The 18,011-nt window shown below is 48.2% G+C and overlaps 1 protein-coding gene across 1 annotated transcript in view; it reads right to left on the bottom strand.

Annotated features, from left to right (window-relative positions):
* Positions 1-3,891: 3,891 nt before the first annotated feature.
* The window catches only part of LOC126516730 (kelch-like protein 10), a 48,558-nt gene continuing 34,438 nt past the window's right edge, over positions 3,892-18,011 (bottom strand). The window contains exons 9-12 of the mRNA XM_050166832.3: positions 11,727-11,905; positions 8,748-8,867; positions 5,532-5,657; positions 3,892-4,013 (exon numbers count right to left, since the gene is read on the bottom strand). Of these exons, the coding sequence (XP_050022789.1) occupies positions 4,000-4,013; positions 5,532-5,657; positions 8,748-8,867; positions 11,727-11,905 (439 nt within the window). The 3' untranslated portion in view covers positions 3,892-3,999. The remainder of the gene's footprint in view (positions 4,014-5,531; positions 5,658-8,747; positions 8,868-11,726; positions 11,906-18,011) is intronic.

Genomic DNA, 18,011 nt, shown 5'->3' with positions numbered 1-18,011 from the left:
ATGCTCAGAACACTGAACTCGAGTCTTGGCGCATATGGCACACAGGGTCAACATATGCTCAACATGCATCTTACAGCTGGGCCATCAAACAGGCTCCCTGGCCCATTCTTGGCTGCGGCGCATTCCCCGATCTCCTTCGTGTAAGCGGGCGAAACTGCCCTGGCGTAAAGCTGCAGAAATGACAAGTCGTCAGTCCAGCCAAAGGATGCTGTCGCATATGCTCAATCTGTCCCTAGCCTTCCAAAATTGAGCGATCTTCAGAAGCACCTTATTTTTGTCTGGTCATCTTTTCATGCAGTACGTCATGACCACAGAGCTGACTCCATCTTGGGCTTGGTGTATGCGGACACCTTCCAGCCGTCTTGCTACAAGAGGCGGTAATTCCTTGAAGACTTCACTGACAAGCAACTCCAGAGCGTCTACCCTAACCGTCCCAAAGGCCTGACATAGGCAAGAGCTCGAGCCCTCGCCCAAGTCTTTGGCGAAGGCACATCGGACGCACCAGCCCTATACACCGACGTGGCCCGGTACCCATAGGCGGGCCCTGTGCATAGTCGTACAAGATAACACACTCTGTGGAGGCTTCGGCCTCTATCATCCGTATTGACAGTGGCGCGGTGCAGGAGGCCTCTGTCACCCTGGCCGTGATACACGCTTGCACCATACGGGAACCAGACCTATCAATCACAGCGGTCACTGATTCGAAAACCGCTTGCAGGACTTTGGCAAATTATTTGGCGACACCTTACACACAAAGTATCCTTACATCATTACAACCCACAGCGTTACACAGGGTGCGTGTCGCCTGGACACTCATACACGCCTCTCTGCATGGTAAAGAATGAATGAATGAAGCATTATTTCCCATTGAACAAAGCATGAAAGTGAGGAAAAAGCCGCAAAGAGACAGCTTGAGAATGCGCTAAAGCAGTAGACCGAGAGCTCGCTTACTGGGCGCCATTGGAAGAGCAATCTAAACCAGACGACGCACCGACAGAATCACTGAACTGCACTTAAACGCTAACACATTACATACTTAGCAGAAGACACTTACCACTATACCATTTCCATAAAGGAGAAGATTCCGTCGCGCTGCGATAATTACAAACAAATTCATTCCCTTCTTTACCTTCACCTCCTCCACTCCACACAATATCCCTCATACTATGGCCAGGGATGGAAGCGACCAATGAAGCTATGGAGCAGCTCTGGGAGCAGAGAATTTGGCGCATTGGAGCAGGTTTCGTGCAGGAATCGTTTCCTTTGGAGCAGAATATATGCGTTTTGGAGCATACTAGGTAAGGCTGAACATTAGTGAAGTACAGACAAATCAAGTAAAGATGTTCTGTATTTGACTTTGCAGAACACTATTAGGTTACGGTGAATCAGTTCTGCGGAAGCACTCAAGGTGGAAAAACGTTCACTAAAGGAAAAAAAAATGTCATAAGCTCGGCAAAGGAAACCCAGCTTCGTTCCTCGGAAATCACTATTAAATTACATACCTGACATGGCAACTAAATGTGGCCAAGGAAAAAAAAACGAAGGCATTTACGCGAACAGCTCCCACTGCAAGTCGCTAGGCTTTTGTTTATACAAGCAACTAATATTTAAGCTTAATTAGCTAACATTTATTACCTCACTCATTGGACAAAGATATTGGATAATGCAAATCCTAGGTTGACTTTAAATCCAATTATCGCTTACGTTTCTACATCCTCCACAGCTTTTTCACTGAGATCTCGCCGATTAAGTAAGTTCATAAAGTTAGCTAATCAGTATTTCTTGTTCATTGTACGCGAATACATCTGACTGTGACAACCATGAACGATACCCATCAACATACAGTGAAAGCTGTCCGCGTAAGGTCCTCAGTTATTTTTTCAACTCTTGGTGACATTATTTTGCCATAGAAGATTGCCACAGAATAAATGCGAAGGTATTTTGTTGGTCATTGCATGTTTCCCAGTTTTCCAAATGGCTTGTCGAGAAGAAAATGAAACTGTGACATTTATGAAAGGAATAAATGGAAAAAAGTGTTTAGTGGCTTTCCTACCAGCGTCACCGACCAATATTTTGCGCAAGCTCGAATATTAGAGCTCCCTTAGGGTAACTTCAAAACGGTGACCATTGTTTTGAATAACAAACTTTCGGACTGGGTCTGTGCAAGTCGCGTCCTGAACACGATTGTCACCAACGCAATTTCTGTCGTTCACGTATTCTTCGACCTTTTACGGCCGTCATTTGGCCATAGACTTGAACCTGTTTTACATCTTCGGTTTTGCAGAGTATAGAGTTCATTGATTGAAAATTTGAGTGACGAGTACAATTGATGTTGCCTATTTTGGTCAACAAGTTTCGAAAAAGCAAGCGGCTCGTTTGCAGCAAGGCGTACTGCGATCCTGTGGTGCAGGGGCGAAATGTATTTTAGCGTTACACGCATGGTGTTAGCCTTAATCGATGCAGATTTACCAATAGGGAGCGGAAACCAGCCCTAACATATGTAACGACAGATCACACGACCTATTCCCTCAGCTGAAACTGCGGCGTTCTTTACCGACTGCCCCATTTAAATAGAGCCAGTTCAAATCATCTTTAGATGGTCCGAATATTACGCAAACGCGTAAGACTCATTTAAAGCGTTCGTAATGCGTTGTATCCAAAGGAGTTTCGTTTTCCTGCGGCCAAGTTACAAGGCGCCTCCAAACACACCCACACTTCAAGGACGCCGACGTTGTAACGGATTGATTTAGCTTGGCTTGTGGGGCTAAATGCTCGCCAACACACGGCTGTACGGTTTGCCACTGAACACGGACATCCCGCAACATTTCTCGACTTCATTCGAAGTCAATGTTTAGGTTCACGCAAATTCGCGCAGCTCAGTGGTTTGCGCAAGATGGAACAATAGGCGCAGCACTTCAATCCCTGTGTGGCCTACATAGTATCACTGCACATGAGAATGCCCGCACCCTCTGGGCTACCATCACATTCCTTTATCCTCACCTTTCTCCCGAGATACTGCACTGACCACCTCAGACCGGCCGGAGCAGCGAAGCCTTATACAGCGGGCACGCGGTGCGGGGCGAGCCCGCCCCCCCCCCCCCCCCCCAATGGGGCCCTTTCACTCTATACGAGGAAGGCGTGTCACCCCAAACAGAATAAACCTTTGTCTCTCTCGCTCCCTCTCTGTGCCTCCTCGCGCACTCTTCAGGAACACTGATGGGACGGCAGCCGCATATGGCTAAGTCGTTTTTCATCGTCGCTCCTCATTCATTTCTTCTTACCTGCGTTCTCCCCTTACCTTGTACTCCAATGTGAAGTAGCAGGCCTGAGACATGATACTCCTGCCGAGCTCTTCGCTTTACCTCTCATTAAACATTCGCCTCTCAGTTTCTCTTTCCATACAAATGTACCGGTGACTCAACACATAATATGAGTCATCGAGCGCTTAATTTGTGAAATCGAGGTTTTCATCCCCCTTCTCCCCTACTTTTGGTGAGTCCGCTATTTCAGTGTCTCAGTAAAATGAAAGGACATTGGAGGCATACTCAACTAGGCCAATCTCGAAAGTGCTGCAATGAAAACTGGGCCCATGCTGGAGACGGTATAGCCTGCAGTCGTACAAGTTGCGTTGCGTGGTCACGCGGTGCTGTCAATTGATGTGCTGATGTGGTAGAGTCACCCACTTCATCGATGTGCAACACGTTGTCCATGTTTCGTCATTTAGCGTACTACATTATATCGAATTACCTGCTATTGCAATATAAGCAGTGTTCAACGAAATTGTACAACCGATTTCGAAGAAGGAAACTTTGACAACCATTATGAGTGGTTGCTACTGGAATTTTTATTTCATTCTTTCGTACGGGTATTTTGTTAAAAAAATTCACACAATTCTTGTTTTTTCTCAGTTGTGTTTTATTCTGCCAGCCACCTTGCGCTAGTTTCCGGCCCAACTGAAGTCTTGCTTTTCACACCCTGGTGGCTCTTCAATAGGGCGGCCTATACCCAGGCGGCTGCCGGAAAAGTAATCAGAGAGGGCAAGAAAAGCAGACAAATGTTATTTAGCTGATAAGAAAACAGATTGAATGAACGCTTGCAACGAACAAGACACAGTGAGAAATTGTGCTGAAGCCGTTCACGCTGTAAGCGAATAACTGAGCCTTTCTACAAATCAATTTGCCTTCGGGAAATAAATGATGCGCTTGAAGGATAATATTGATTGCCGCGACAATATTTAGGTAGCTTTTGTTGCTTTATTGCGTAATTCCGTGGAAGACAGAACTCTTAGCCACAAGATCTGCAGCCGCCGATTCATATCATGTGTTGTCTCCAGCGGACGGCCTGGGCGGATAAAGTGACTGCCATACTCCTCTCCCGCAGATGTCACGTGGGGAGAGGGTGGCGAGAGAAGAGGAGCGACATCCACAGTTTCGCCTCAGCGCCATGGTGGGACAGCACGCACAGAGACTAACGCACCCCTTTGAGCCATGCTCGCTAAATAATTGCACAAAATAGCGCCTCTCTGTTTACACAATATATATATATATATATATATATATATATATATATATATATATATATATATATGTGCTCTTGTGCAGCCGACTTGAGGAGTGCGAGATCTCTGTTTCCACAATATATATACATATATATATATATATATATATATATATATATATATATATATCAATATTGTGGAAACAGAGATCTCGCACTCCTCAAGTCGGCTGCACAAGAGCACACACATTTTGCGTAGCCGGTGCTAGACCATGCACCACCGGACACGAAAACGCGCGAAAGCTACGGGGCAATGAAAGCCATTCAAGCGTATAATTCACTTCTTAGTGCGATTACCAATCTTCGACTACTTCACGCAATTTTGCTCTGGGACCCTTTTGGTATGTAACAGTCTTCCCAGACCGCTTCTCTAAAAAGAAAAAAAAAAGAAACGCGTTTGCTAGGCGGCATCGGACCCACGTCTGACGGGTACCTAAAGCATAGCAGCCCATCGTTTAACGAATTCCACCACAAATTCAGTGGATAGGTACTGCTCTTCATTGACCCAATTTCTCGCCATCTTGGGTCACTGGAAGTGTGCCACTGGATATGCGGACAACTCGCAGCGTGGTACCGTTTTACAACGACAACTGTGTGCCCGCGGTTTGGAAACGAAAAGCTGCATGAAGCGTGGCAGTCTGCCTTGTGACTAAGCTAAACACAGCTACCATAAATGCAATGGGTCCGCCCCGTGAGCGTCATGTACGTGTTTTGCAACATGATTGCAACGCGTTTAATTCGGCCGTCGTGCCGTCATCGTCGTCTTTTTGCCAACGCTTCGACTAATGGAAATCTTCAATCGCACTTCCACCATTACGAGGAGCGGTTTACCATTTCTGTTGTCCACCCCGCTGCATGGTCTATCTATACTCGGTTACCTGCTCCCTAATTCTTCCAATTTACACCTTAAAGATTAATATGGTACGCCAGATAACAAGGGTGACCATTATGGCCATCACAGCGATGAGACCTACCAGGGTTGGCGACGTCCTCAATGATGCAGGCGGCGGACGCGCTGCAGCTCTTTGGGATCTTTGATGCCCTGTACCACCTCTCGGAGGCGATGTCGTAGCGCCTGACGATCTCGGAAGTTGTCACTTCTGATAGGGGATAAAGAAGTGCGGTGCAACAGATATTTGGCGAGGAAGGAAAAAAGGCTTAGGATTTATTTGTACATTCGATATCGCTAATAAGGTGCTTTCGACAATACGTGGACCATCGCCTCGTAGCACACAGTCAGAACTGAATTAAAATTAAATTATGGGGTTTTACGTGCCAAAATCTCTTTTCTGAACAGTCATAACTACGGTGCGCGTCAAAGCATAGGCAGTGTTCCGCCGCAAACCCTCTAGTGCGTGATGCCATGTTGAAACGAAGGTCCAGGAACAAACTGTCGTGCACAACACGCACATTGACAACAACAAACTCAGCTTTCCCGCGACATCAGTTAAGTCAGTTCGCTGTGTCCGCCAGTCCTCGCGGATCACTGGCAGATTTATCGTCGTGTTCGTGCTCCTCGAACGGTGGGCTACCGATACGCGGTGGCGATGTGTCGATCTGACACAGCACGCCGGGAAGCTGCTGTTGTGTCTCAGAAATGGGTGCTTCTCGACGCTGGTCTGATGAGGAGCTCCGCCAGTGGCGTTGCGGGCGTCACCCATCGAGAGCGCTCGATTCGACACCGCCGAAAAAAAAAAAAAACGTTGGCGTTCGTCAGCTTGACGTCTGCTGTGCGTTCCACCAGTGTATGCACCACGGTATGTTGGTGCGTCTGCGGATTGTGCATCGTACATTGCGCAACCTTGTTTCCTCTGCAAAAATTATCGAGTAGCGCCAAGCGCACAACGCTCTCACCTGTGGACATTCTTTTTATACCTCCACGCGGGACGCGCCCTCTGTTCTGTGCACGGCGACGACGATGGTGCCAGAGAAAACGCGCTTCGAGTTGCGATAAAATTGCCATCACGAAAATATATGCTTTTCTAGCCCTGTATAGCACCTGCACTCGCCACAATGACGCAACGATCTATAGTCCGGCATTATGTAGCCATCTTCGTTTTCGTAACCATTATTCTAAACGCGAACTCCCGTTCAACAAATACGAACACCGCGCACCACCATCACCGAGATTTTAACGTGTCCCCTTGCGCCAATTATTAAGTACAGGACACGTTAGGAACAGAGCTATGGGGCGCCTCTAGTGCGTGGCAGTAAGTCTGTGCGGATAGCCTTGTGCGCGCTGCAAGGGACTGCGGGTAGTGGCGCCTGCGCACGCATCTCGGAAGCCGCGGAAAGCAAGAGGCACCTAAAACCCCTTAAAACTTCGTAAAGTACCGCCATGCTTTGAAGAATGCCGCTTCCTCCTCGCGAGCTCTGGCCAAGTCCGACGCCGCGTCGCTATTGGTCTAATAGCATCACGTGGGCCCTCGCGCCGTGCATCAGCGCCATTTTTGCTCGAGAAGCGTCTACGGAGTGGCGAGGAGCACATGTTGGCGCCGTTGCTCCGTTCGAGCAGTGTAGGCGACGCCACGGTCGAGGAGGGAGCGTGAAAGAGAGGAGAAACGAGGAGAAGTGAAGGCAGAGGAGGAGAGTGTCACTACTTTACGAAGTTTATGGGGCTTTCGAGGCGCCCGCAGTATAGCGCCACCTAGCAGTCGTCAGCAGCGGGGTTTACAGCGTAGCTGCACTTTCATCGTTCCCCTAGCAATGACAGCTCTTCGCTCTATCGAATGTCGGCCGATCAAGCGTGGTCGTCAAGGCGTCGTCGCCGGTTCCCCACCGCCGGTATCGTCGTCATACCATTCGTTGTCATTATAGGTTAATGTGCAGCGCATTGCAGGAGTTAAACACGAATGTTGTTGGGCAGTCGGAAAAATGAGTGCGTTCGCAGTAAATTATTTGAACTCGCTCAACCAGTTCTTCGGTGGAAACAGGATAGCACCCTGCCAAGTGAATCGTAAACAAAATAGAACAGCCCGACTCGCAAATTGGAGCAAATGACGTTGTTGTCGCCATGCCAAAGTCCATGGCTAACACGCGCCTTATAAATGAGCGACGCCTTAATATGGCAGTGAGTGCAGGCTTCTCTGCATAGTGCATCTTAATGCGAAAAATCCAACTGCGGCTAAAGCGGAAGATAATTCTCGACAAGCGAGATCGGTGCTATATTCTAGAAATGCCATTATTTAGCTGTCACATGTTAAACTTCTTCAATGTATTTCCGTCAACCCATCACATGCAGCATGTGTATGACCTTGCGTCATGCTCCACGGTGCACATTCCTACACCTTTACATCGCAGCTGCCCATGACATCTTTAGAATACCGCCGCAAATAATCTCGTTACCGACTTTTTCATCAAGTATACTAGCCGCCTGATTTATGCAAGCAGCCAATCCTTCCCCGCAATACATTTTCCGCAGACTCGAACGCAGTGTTCGGTCGGTGTTCCATCATTGTCAGACATCATGCCCGTCAAACGAATGCAATCGCCTCCACGCATCAATTGCACCTATTCTAGACGACCATGCAGTCTTGGATGTCATACCTAGCTGAATAGTAAGGAAATAATCGTCGTTATATATTTTATGTTGTATTTGTAGACTCCTGTTCATTATAGAACTTTTTGTTCTCTCAAATCGAATATTCAACAAGCAGCAACTGCAAAATAATTTTACTCCCTAATTCATAATAACCTCTCCACCCTCTAATTTAATTTTACATTGAGGGTAACTGTAATAAATAAATAAATAAATAAATACCCCGAAGTTGCTTAGTGACAATTTGGCGTTGAACTGAGGAGCTTCAAGTGGCGGTATGAATTCCGGCTACGGCGCCCGCAATTCATTGCGGGCCAAAAACGCTCGTTTAAAACTTTTAGGTACACCTTATGGGGCACCATGTGGGCAAAACGAGTCCGAAGTTCCTGACTACTGTCTGCCTCATAATAAGATTTTGGTTTATGGCGCGTAACACCCCTGAATTCAAGAGAACTCCCAAGCCATGCTTTTCAGCATGGCACGACAAATAAATCAATGACATTACTGCTGCTTTTTGTATCGTACATAGAGACGATTCCACGGGCTCAAACGCGGACACCTGTGAATTTTCGTAGGGGGCATATTAGGATATACACACACAGTGGTTGTCAACACTGCGCGCGATCTCAACAGACCCGTTGGCCGGTCTTACGTGTGACGCCCCCTATGGTGTAGATGCAACCTTCAAGCAGGACGGCGGCGAAGTTGCTCATGGCCTCAGGCATGCCGGGTAACTGTGAGAACCTCGCTGTCCTCACGTCGAACTTCTCCACTGAAAAACGGTGAATAAAAAGTGCCAATAAAAACGAGTCAGAATGCTTGGCTCGGCTTCAGAGTCGAGAAAAATAAGAATAAATCGACATAGCGGAAAGACGGTACAGCGCAGAGCTCGAGTTTCTTTATGCCCTTTGCGATAAACAGAATTAGAAAAATTATGCAGGTCTCCTGCATTGCTGGAACCGGCGCAAGATAACTTTCGCATCTATTCCGCCGATGCGGCCGACCGGAGTGCCGGTGCTCCATGCCACCCCTCCTCCTCCTCCTCCCTCAGTGCACGAGGTGTCTCCACTTTAAGGCCCAACAACAAGGAACAAGTTCCCGACGATTTTCGGCGTTAAGCGGCGGACGTCTGCCGGCTTTCATGCTGTACTAGACATTTCGTGCGTCGACGATGTCATCTGGCATGGGCAGACTTCGGCGTTGAGCGAGCGTCGGCCCCCTCGTCACATTAGAGAGTTACAGCTTAGCGAGCCAGCGTAGGCGCCACTGCGCAAGTTGTACCGCGCATGCGCACTGGCGCGTACGCTGGCCCGCTGAGCTGTAACTCTCGATTGTTCGTGGTTATGCCGGCCGATGCAAAATCTTTGGGAAACGTGATCCTTGCGGTTGAGGCGGCCTAATTACGTCATCGCATGCGCCAACCAATCGTCGCCGCTACGCGTCCTCTCCTCACTCTGACGTATTACTGGCGTCAACCAATGGCCGAACGAAACTCTCGTTTCTCTCGCCTCCTTCCTCTGGGCGCAGCCCTTTTCCCCCATCGTCACTGCTCGCAACCTCCCCTCCATCACCGCCGACCACAACAACTGAACCCGCAGGAGAGCCCTAACCTCAATCAGAAGTCAGCACTCTCAAGTGAAATCGTCAGTTGACGCTTATCTGTTGTACCGAGATTTGTCTGTGATATGATACAGTTTATTAAAAAGGCACATTCAGGCTCCTATCATACAGATATTCAGTTCGGGTCTCAATATTGTTTCGTGCACCTAATAGGACACCAAAATACAGCTATATTGAAAAATTAGGCCTCTCTAAAAAGCAATTCACCATTCGTAGCGCGAGCACGACTTTCGTAATCGAGGAAATAGCAACAAAGGAAAATTGAAGTGGCGCAATCTATTTTTGACTCTGGTACACCTCATGTGACGCCAGCGCTGACTGATTCACTTAAGGCTCGTTCACACTACAAAAATTCGGCGAGCGAAGCGAATTCGTTCGCCGGAAAAAAGAGAGCGTGTTCTCATCTGTTGACGCGTGCAACGGCGGATCCGCCGCCGCTTCAAGCCTTTCCGCGACGACAGTGACATCTCGAGGCAGTTTCTTTTTTGGTTTCGTGACTTCGCGAACGAGACGAGAGTTCACGTGTGTGCCTCTCGTTGGCGGGCTTTTGTTGCCTCTGCTTGTATTCCGCCGTTTCCACGAAGAAGGCCGGTCGCTCAGACATGCTGGCTGCCATATTGAGATTAGACGGGTTGTGACGTCAAAAGGCAACTTCCGGCGGCGGCGAAAGCGGGAAAAATGGGTCCTGGACCGATTACCTTCACCGCGCCGCTTTCCGCCCTCCTCGGCGTCAAAAGCGGCCGAATCCGCTTCGCTCACCGGATATTTCGTGTAGTGTGAACGGGCCTTTAGAGTGGCAAAGGAGTGAGGTCATATGGGGATTACGTCACTTGAAGCGGGCGATTCAAACCGAGGAGCAGCAAGGGACCAACGGTGGCTATTTTCTATGCAAAAAAGTCGCATATCGGCACACAAAAAACTATGATAGACTTCTAGAGAAATAATCTATCGGTATAATTCGGCCTAATCGGTTGACCTATATTCGAAGATTATGGGGGCGAAATGCGAAAACACCCGTGTACTTAGATTTAGGTGCACGTTAAAGAACCCCAGGTGGTCGAAATTTCCGGAGCCCTCCACTACGGCGTGCCTCATAATCAGAAAGTGGTTTTGGCACGTAAAACCCCATAATTTTTATATTCGAAGATTCAGCTTTCGCGACAGTTAGTTAAAAACTGACACTCTTAACAGCAAGAGGACGATCGCTAAACTAGACATGACTGAAATATATAATAGGGGTGGTGACGCCATCTGGATCTTCGCGCAATACTTAATTCTGTAAATACCAATTGAATGGAGAAAAGACAGAAAGCTTGAGTATTCCGTTATAGAGGTCCTGCAGCACATATATTAAAAGGTGAGAGACTTGCCCGATAATAAAGCCTATCAAACTTAGTCATAACGTTTAATCAAGCCTGGCCTATAGCCGTCGTGTTTATTGATTAGTCAGAATGTACGGCCAAAATACGCAGTGATTACGTCCCTAAACGAAAACGCAAACAATCTTTCTAGACAATTGCGTGCGCTCAAAAGTATGCCGCGGGAGTAACTTGTGGCTCGGTTTGTTTATGAGGGCATAGTATAGGCGACTGGACGGGTTCATTAAACATATTCCCAAAAGTGTTTCAGAGCACCTTTATATGGTCGGCGAATGAATACCGGAGACGTGCGGATTGGCCAGAAAAGACCCGGAAATTTTGCCGCCCCTGTTGCTCGTCTTAACTTAAAATAAAAATAAATGTGTCCTAATTCATGGTAACTTGTTCTAAATTATAATATTATGATGGAAAAATAACGGTATGCCAAACATTTACATCGATGGGAGTAAGATTAGCGGTAGGCAACAACATTAAAACAACGAGCCTCATGCAACGTAGCCGCACCATGCCGAATGACCGCGAAAGTGGGTGCATTTTGCCCAGAGCAAATTTTCAATAACATCGATGCCGCGTTGACACATGACGAAGACGATGCTTAGCGCGGTAACGATTTACAACAAATAAAATCTTACTGGAAGCGCGAGTGTGGGTGCCGTCAAAGCCGCCCATGATGTACAGCGTCTCGTTGTCGGCGACCACCATGAGGCCTCGACGGGGCGAGGAGATGGCTTGCAGCCGGGTCCAAACATCGGTCGACGGGTCGTAGCACTCGACGGTGTCGAGAATAGCGCGACCCGTGAAGCCTCCCACGCTGCAGGCGAGAGTATGGTAATGGTAATAATCATCATAATCATAGTTAAGCATACACTATGATTAGAAATCTCCCCTACGGATCTCTATCTCTTCTATACGTGAATATTGAGGATATTACTCCTTTAAAGGTGAGTGAGGAAAGGACACCACTCCCCACTAAAGGGTCCCTAAAACGGTTCAGGCAAATTTCGTAGACGTGTAGGGTACTTCGTCCGTTGTTTTATTTGGTGCCGTCGTTGTAATCATGTATAAACAACTCGCCCACCAGCACGGGCTCGGTAGAGCTACAGTAAAACCATCGCGCCACAATTTTAAGTGAAGCGTCTCATATTAAGATAGCTACGCACGATTACAAGTTAGCCTGCTCCCTAGCCATGCGTTTTCTCCTCAACTCGTTCGCCGAGTGATCGGGGCTAGGCTCCGCCTTCACTGGCTCTGCGTCATGATGCGGCGACGTCTTGTCTACTTCCGGTTGTCCTGGCGCAACCGCGCGAAGCCTCTCCAACCTCTCCGCGAGCCGCCTGGCCGTCGATCCCCAGCGAGAGCTATCCAAGCAGCGTGCGTTGCGAATGTTCTGTCGCAGTGTAGAGCGTGTCCGGCATTCCAATAACAACAGGCGAGCTGGGCGTTTTGTTAAATCCCCTCTGTACTACTACCGCTGTGATGAACGAGCTTTAGCGTAGATGCAGTAGACGTACGTGAGCCGCCTTATCGGCCTGCACGGCCCAGCCATTTGATGGCACAGAGCTTAAGCAGCCAGACACAGCACTGGTATTAGTGTAACCAAGTATCAAACATTTTAAACATCTAAGAAGACAATTTGTTCGTGGTTATGCTCCTTTCAAACATGTACACCAGCAGCAACGTAGAATACACTTGGTTACTGATATAGTGTAGTAGTAGACTTCAGTTACTGCTACATTAGCTCTGTTGGTTGAACTCTCTGGCACCAGGTGAACGTGAACGGCACGGTGCATGCCGTTCACGTTTGCGCCTCCGCACATTTCGTAACACGCCCAGTCCGACACGCTAACCTCTATAGCAGTAGTAAACCTCCGGCGTGGCGTGGCAGCCGCAAACGCGTAGATGCTGGCGTTGATCGGATACTGACAGCCGCATGCATCGCAGCCACTCCGCTCGCATGTGGCCTTGCAGAGGGGCACTGCGGCGCACCTTGACATGTTAGCGTTCGCAATATTTACAGACCACAACGTAGCAAGGGCGATCCATGCGGCTCGCGAAAAGAAAGGGAGAGACAAACACTCATCGCACAGATCGCGTCAAAAGCAAGCCCAAGCGTAGTAACACAAGCAAACAACACTTGCTGTGTGCCGGAGGTGCATGAGTGTCGTGATAGAATGTCGTTATGTATTTTCTTTCTGTTATGTTTATTGCGACAGCAGATATATAGACACTCCTGCCGCATTTCTGCTGTCGTCGTCGGCGTCACCGTGATGTTCCGTATAAAGTCCAAGGGCGATAACACCGTCGCCGCTCGTCGTATGCTGCACGTGCGAGGGAAAGCAGGCGAGGGGGGGGGGGGGAATCCGACGATCGTGGCTCAATCTGGCGAGCACGAAGGAAGAAAGCGGAGAGAGAACAAGTAGCAACTGCACACTTCGCGACCGGGCGCGCCATTTAGGGGCGATTTACGCTCGAGCCGCCCATCGCCGCAAGCCGCACCGCACGCGGGCGGTTCGTGAAAAGCGGGCGGTCGTCGCCATAGGCCACAAAATTGCATTTACGCTGAAACCGCATGGTGCCGTGCGGTTCGCATGCGCCCTCTGGTTGTCCAAAACAGGCAACCAGCGACTGGCAACATGCAACAGCGAGTTGTCAGCCTCATGTGCTGGCGACCAAGTAAACTTCATGCCGTGCCAGGATTTTGTTATTACGTTTGCTCTTTTATTAGTTATTGTTTTTATCAGCTCGAGCGGTTCACATGTGCCGGCATCCGCACTCCGATTTGCGGATGCGACGTCTTTTGAAAGCTGGCAACCGTTCGGCCGTGTGCAGAGCAATGCAGTTCGAAGTCGGCAACTATCGCAAACAGCAGACGACACTGGCATTTTTTTGTCGATGTAGGTTGAAGCTTCCACATCATCATCATCATCATCATCATCATCATCATCATCATCATCATCATCATCATCAGCCTGGTTATGCCTACTGCAGGGCAAAGGCCTCTCCCATACTTCTCCAACTACCCTGGTCATGTACTAAATGTGTCCATGTTGTCCCTGCAAACTTATTAATCTCATCCGCCCACCTAACTTTCTGCCGCCCTCTGCTATGCTTTCCTTCCCTTGGATTCCATTCTGTAACTCTTAATCACCATCGGTTATCTTCCCTCCTCATTACGTGTCCTGCCCATGCCCATTTCTTTTTCTTGATTTCAACTAAGATATCATTAACTCGCGTTTGCTCCCTCACCCAATCTGCTCTTTTCTTATCCCTTAACGTTACACCTATCATTCTTCTTTCCATAGCTCGTTGCGTCGTCCTCAATTTAAGTTGAACCTTTTTCGTAAGCCTCCAGGTTTCTGCCCCGTACGTGAGTACTGGTAAGACACAGCTGTTATAAACTTTCCTCTTGAGGGATAATGGCAACCTGCTGTTCATGATCTGAGAATACCTGCCAAACGCACCCGAGCCCATTCTTATTCTTCTGATTATTTCAGTCTCATGATCCGGATCCGCAGTCACTACCTGCCCTAAGTAGATGTATTCCCTTACCACTTCCAGTGCCTCGCTACCTATTGTAAATTGCTGTTCTCTTCCAAGACTGTTAAACATTACTTCAGTTTTCTGCAGATTAATTTTTAGACCCACCCTTCGGCTTTCCCTCTCCAGGTCAGTGAGCATGCATTGCAGTTGGTCCCCTGAGTTACTAAGCAAGGCAATATCATCAGCGAATCGCAAGTTACTAAGGTATTTTCCATTAACTCTTATCCCCAATTCTTCCCAATCCAGCTCTCTGAATACCTCCTGTAAACACGCTGTGAATAGCATCGGAGAGATCGTATCTCGCTGCCTGACGCCTTTCTTTATTCGGATTTTGTTGCTTTCTTTATGGAGGACTACGGTGGCTGTGGAGCCGCTATAGATATCTTTCAGTATTTTTACATACGGCTCGTCTACACCCTGATTCCGCAATGCCTCCATGACTGCTGAGGTTTCGACTGAATCAAACGCTTTCTCGTAATCAATGAAAGTTATATATAAAGGTTGGTTATATTCCGCACATTTTTCTATCACCTTATTGATAGTGTGAATATGGTCTATTGTTGAGTAGCCTTTACGGAATCCTGCCTGGTCCTTTGGTTGACGAAAGTCTAAGGTGTTCCTGATTCTATTTGCAATCACCTTAGTAAATACTTTGTAGGCAGAGGACAGTAAACTGATCGGTCTATAATTTTTCAAGTCTTTGGCGTCCCCTTTTTTATGGATTAGGATTATGTTAGCGTTTTTCCAAGATTCCGGTACGCTCGAAGTCCTGAGGCATTGCGTATACAGTGTGGCCAGTTTCTCTAGAACAATCTGCCCACCATCCTTCAACAAATCTGCTGTTACCTGATCCTCCCCAGCTGCCTTCCCCCTTTGCATTGCTCCCAAGGCTTTCTTTACTTCTTCCGGTGTTACCTGTGGGATTTCGAATTCCTCTAGACTATTCTCTCTTCCATTATCGTCGTGGGTGCCACTGGTACTGTATAAATCTCTATAGAACTCCTCAGCCACGTGAACTATCTCATCCATATTAGTAATGATATTGCCGGCTTTGTCTCTTAACGCATACATCTGATTCTTGCCAATTCCTAGTTTCTTCTTCACTGCTTTTAGGCTTCCTCCATTCCTGAGAGCAAGTTCAATTCTATCCATATTATATTTCCTTATGTCAGCTGTCTTACGCTTGTTGATTAACTTCGAAAGTTCTGCCAGTTCTATTCTAGCTGTAGGGTTAGAGGCTTTCATACATTGGCGTTTCTTGATCAGATCTTTCGTCTCTTGCGATAGCTTACTGGTTTCCTGTCTAACGGAGTTACCACCGACTTCTATTGCCCACTCCTTAATGATGCCCACAAGATTGTCATTCATTGCTTCAACACTACGGTCCTCTTCCTGAGTCAAAGCCGAATACCTGTGCTGTAGCTTGATCTGGAATTCCTCTATTTTCCCTCTTACCGCTAACTCATTGATCGACTTCTTATGTACCAGTTGCTTCCGTTCCCTCCTCAGGTCTAGGCTAATTCGAGTTCTTACCATCCTATGGTCACTGCAGCGCACCTTTCTGAGCACGTCCACATCTTGTATGATGCCAGGGTTATCGCAGAGTATGAGGCCTATTTCATTTCTAGTCTCGCCGTTCAGGCTCCTCCACGTCCACTTTCGGCTATCTCGCTTGCGGAAGAAGGTATTCATTATCCGCATATTATTCTGTTCCGCAAACTCTACTAATAACTCTCCCCTGCTATTCCCAGTGCCTATGCCATATTCCCCCACTGCCTCGTCTCCAGCCTGCTTCTTGCCTACCTTGGCATTGAAGTCGCCCATCAGTATACTGTATTTTGTTTTGACTTTGCCCATCGCCGATTCCACGTCTTCATAGAAGCTTTCGACTTCCTGGTCATCATGACTGGATGTAGGGGCGTAGACCTCTATAACCTTCATTTCGTACCTCTTATGAGTTTCACAACAAGACCTGCCACCCTCTCGTTAATGCTATAGAATTCCTGTATGTTACCAGCTATGTTCTTATTAATCAGGAATCCGACTCCTAGTTCTCGTCTCTCCGCTAAGCCCCGGTAGCACAGGACGTGCCCGCTTTTTAGCACTGTATATGCTTCTTTTGACCTCCTAACTTCACTGAGCCCTATTACATGCCATTTGCTGCCCTCTAATTCCTCCAATAGCACTGCTAGACTCGCCTCACTAGATAACGTTCTAGCGTTAAACGTTGCCAGGTTCATATTCCAATGGCGGCCTGTCCGGAGCCAGGGATTCTTAGCACCCTCTGCAGCGTCGCAGGTCTGACCGCCGCCGTGGTCAGTTGCTTCGCAGCTGCTGGGGACTGAGGGGCCGGGGTTTGATTATTGTGTTCATATAGGAGGTTGTGGCTAAGTGCTGCACCAGGGTGGCCAATCCTGCTCTGGTGAAGGAGTGCGTTACCGGTTCTGGTCACCGGGATCAGGCCACACTCCAGGCCTGTTTATGCAATTTTATCAACACGCGGATTTTTTTTTTATCCGGTGGAAAATTTCGCCGCACCGGGATTCGAACCACGGACCTCTTGCACGCGAGGCGGGTGTTCTACCTCTACGCCACCGCGTAGGTGGCGCAGAGCTTCCACGTCATGCGAAAGCTTCCACGTCATGGCGAAAATGCGACTATTGCACCGTCACGTTCTGTGCTGCATGTGTGGCGTTGACGTGGTGACCCACCTTTGGAACACTGTGCAGTCATCTTACCTGTGCCGCTTCTTTGTTTGTTTATTGCTACTGCATAACGTTGAGACAACCTACATCGCTTTGTACTCGGCTGTGTCCGGTGCGATGGCGCATTTTTTGTAGCTGTGCTAGCGAAAGCTTGTGTTGTGTACAAGCGACGCACCACCGCTCCTCGGCTGGACGAAGCACCAGCGCGGAAGAAACAGGAAGCGACCCCGCCCTGAGTCGAGTTTCAAGAATTCTCCGTCACCCCCAGCATCTCGGCCACCGGACAGGGACCGAGAGTTTGCCCCCCTTGAACACATGCGGCTCTCGTCTGCGTCTTTTGTAGAGAATAAACTCAGTCTGTTTTCTGCCACCAACCGATGTGGATTCCTTTCACGGACGGGGCCAGACCCTGTACGTAACAGCTTGCAAGAACGCGCCTACACGAACACACAGGTGTATCTAAGCCAATGACCAAGGGATCTGTCGCAGCAACAGCGTAGCACGCTGAAGCGCAGCAGCGTTATCTATTATCATAATCTTATACAGATGGTTCTGTTATCGCGGAATACAGCTGTGTTGATTGACAAGTCACTTCATCACACGTACACGAAACGTAACATCGATGCATTAGAAAGAATTCAGCGAAAAGCTGTACGCTTTATATTTTCTAAA

This window comes from Dermacentor andersoni, chromosome 1 (assembly GCF_023375885.2).
Source record: "Dermacentor andersoni chromosome 1, qqDerAnde1_hic_scaffold, whole genome shotgun sequence".
Taxonomy (NCBI): Eukaryota; Metazoa; Arthropoda; class Arachnida; order Ixodida; family Ixodidae; genus Dermacentor; species Dermacentor andersoni.
This window is presented reverse-complemented; position numbering and strand designations above follow the sequence as displayed.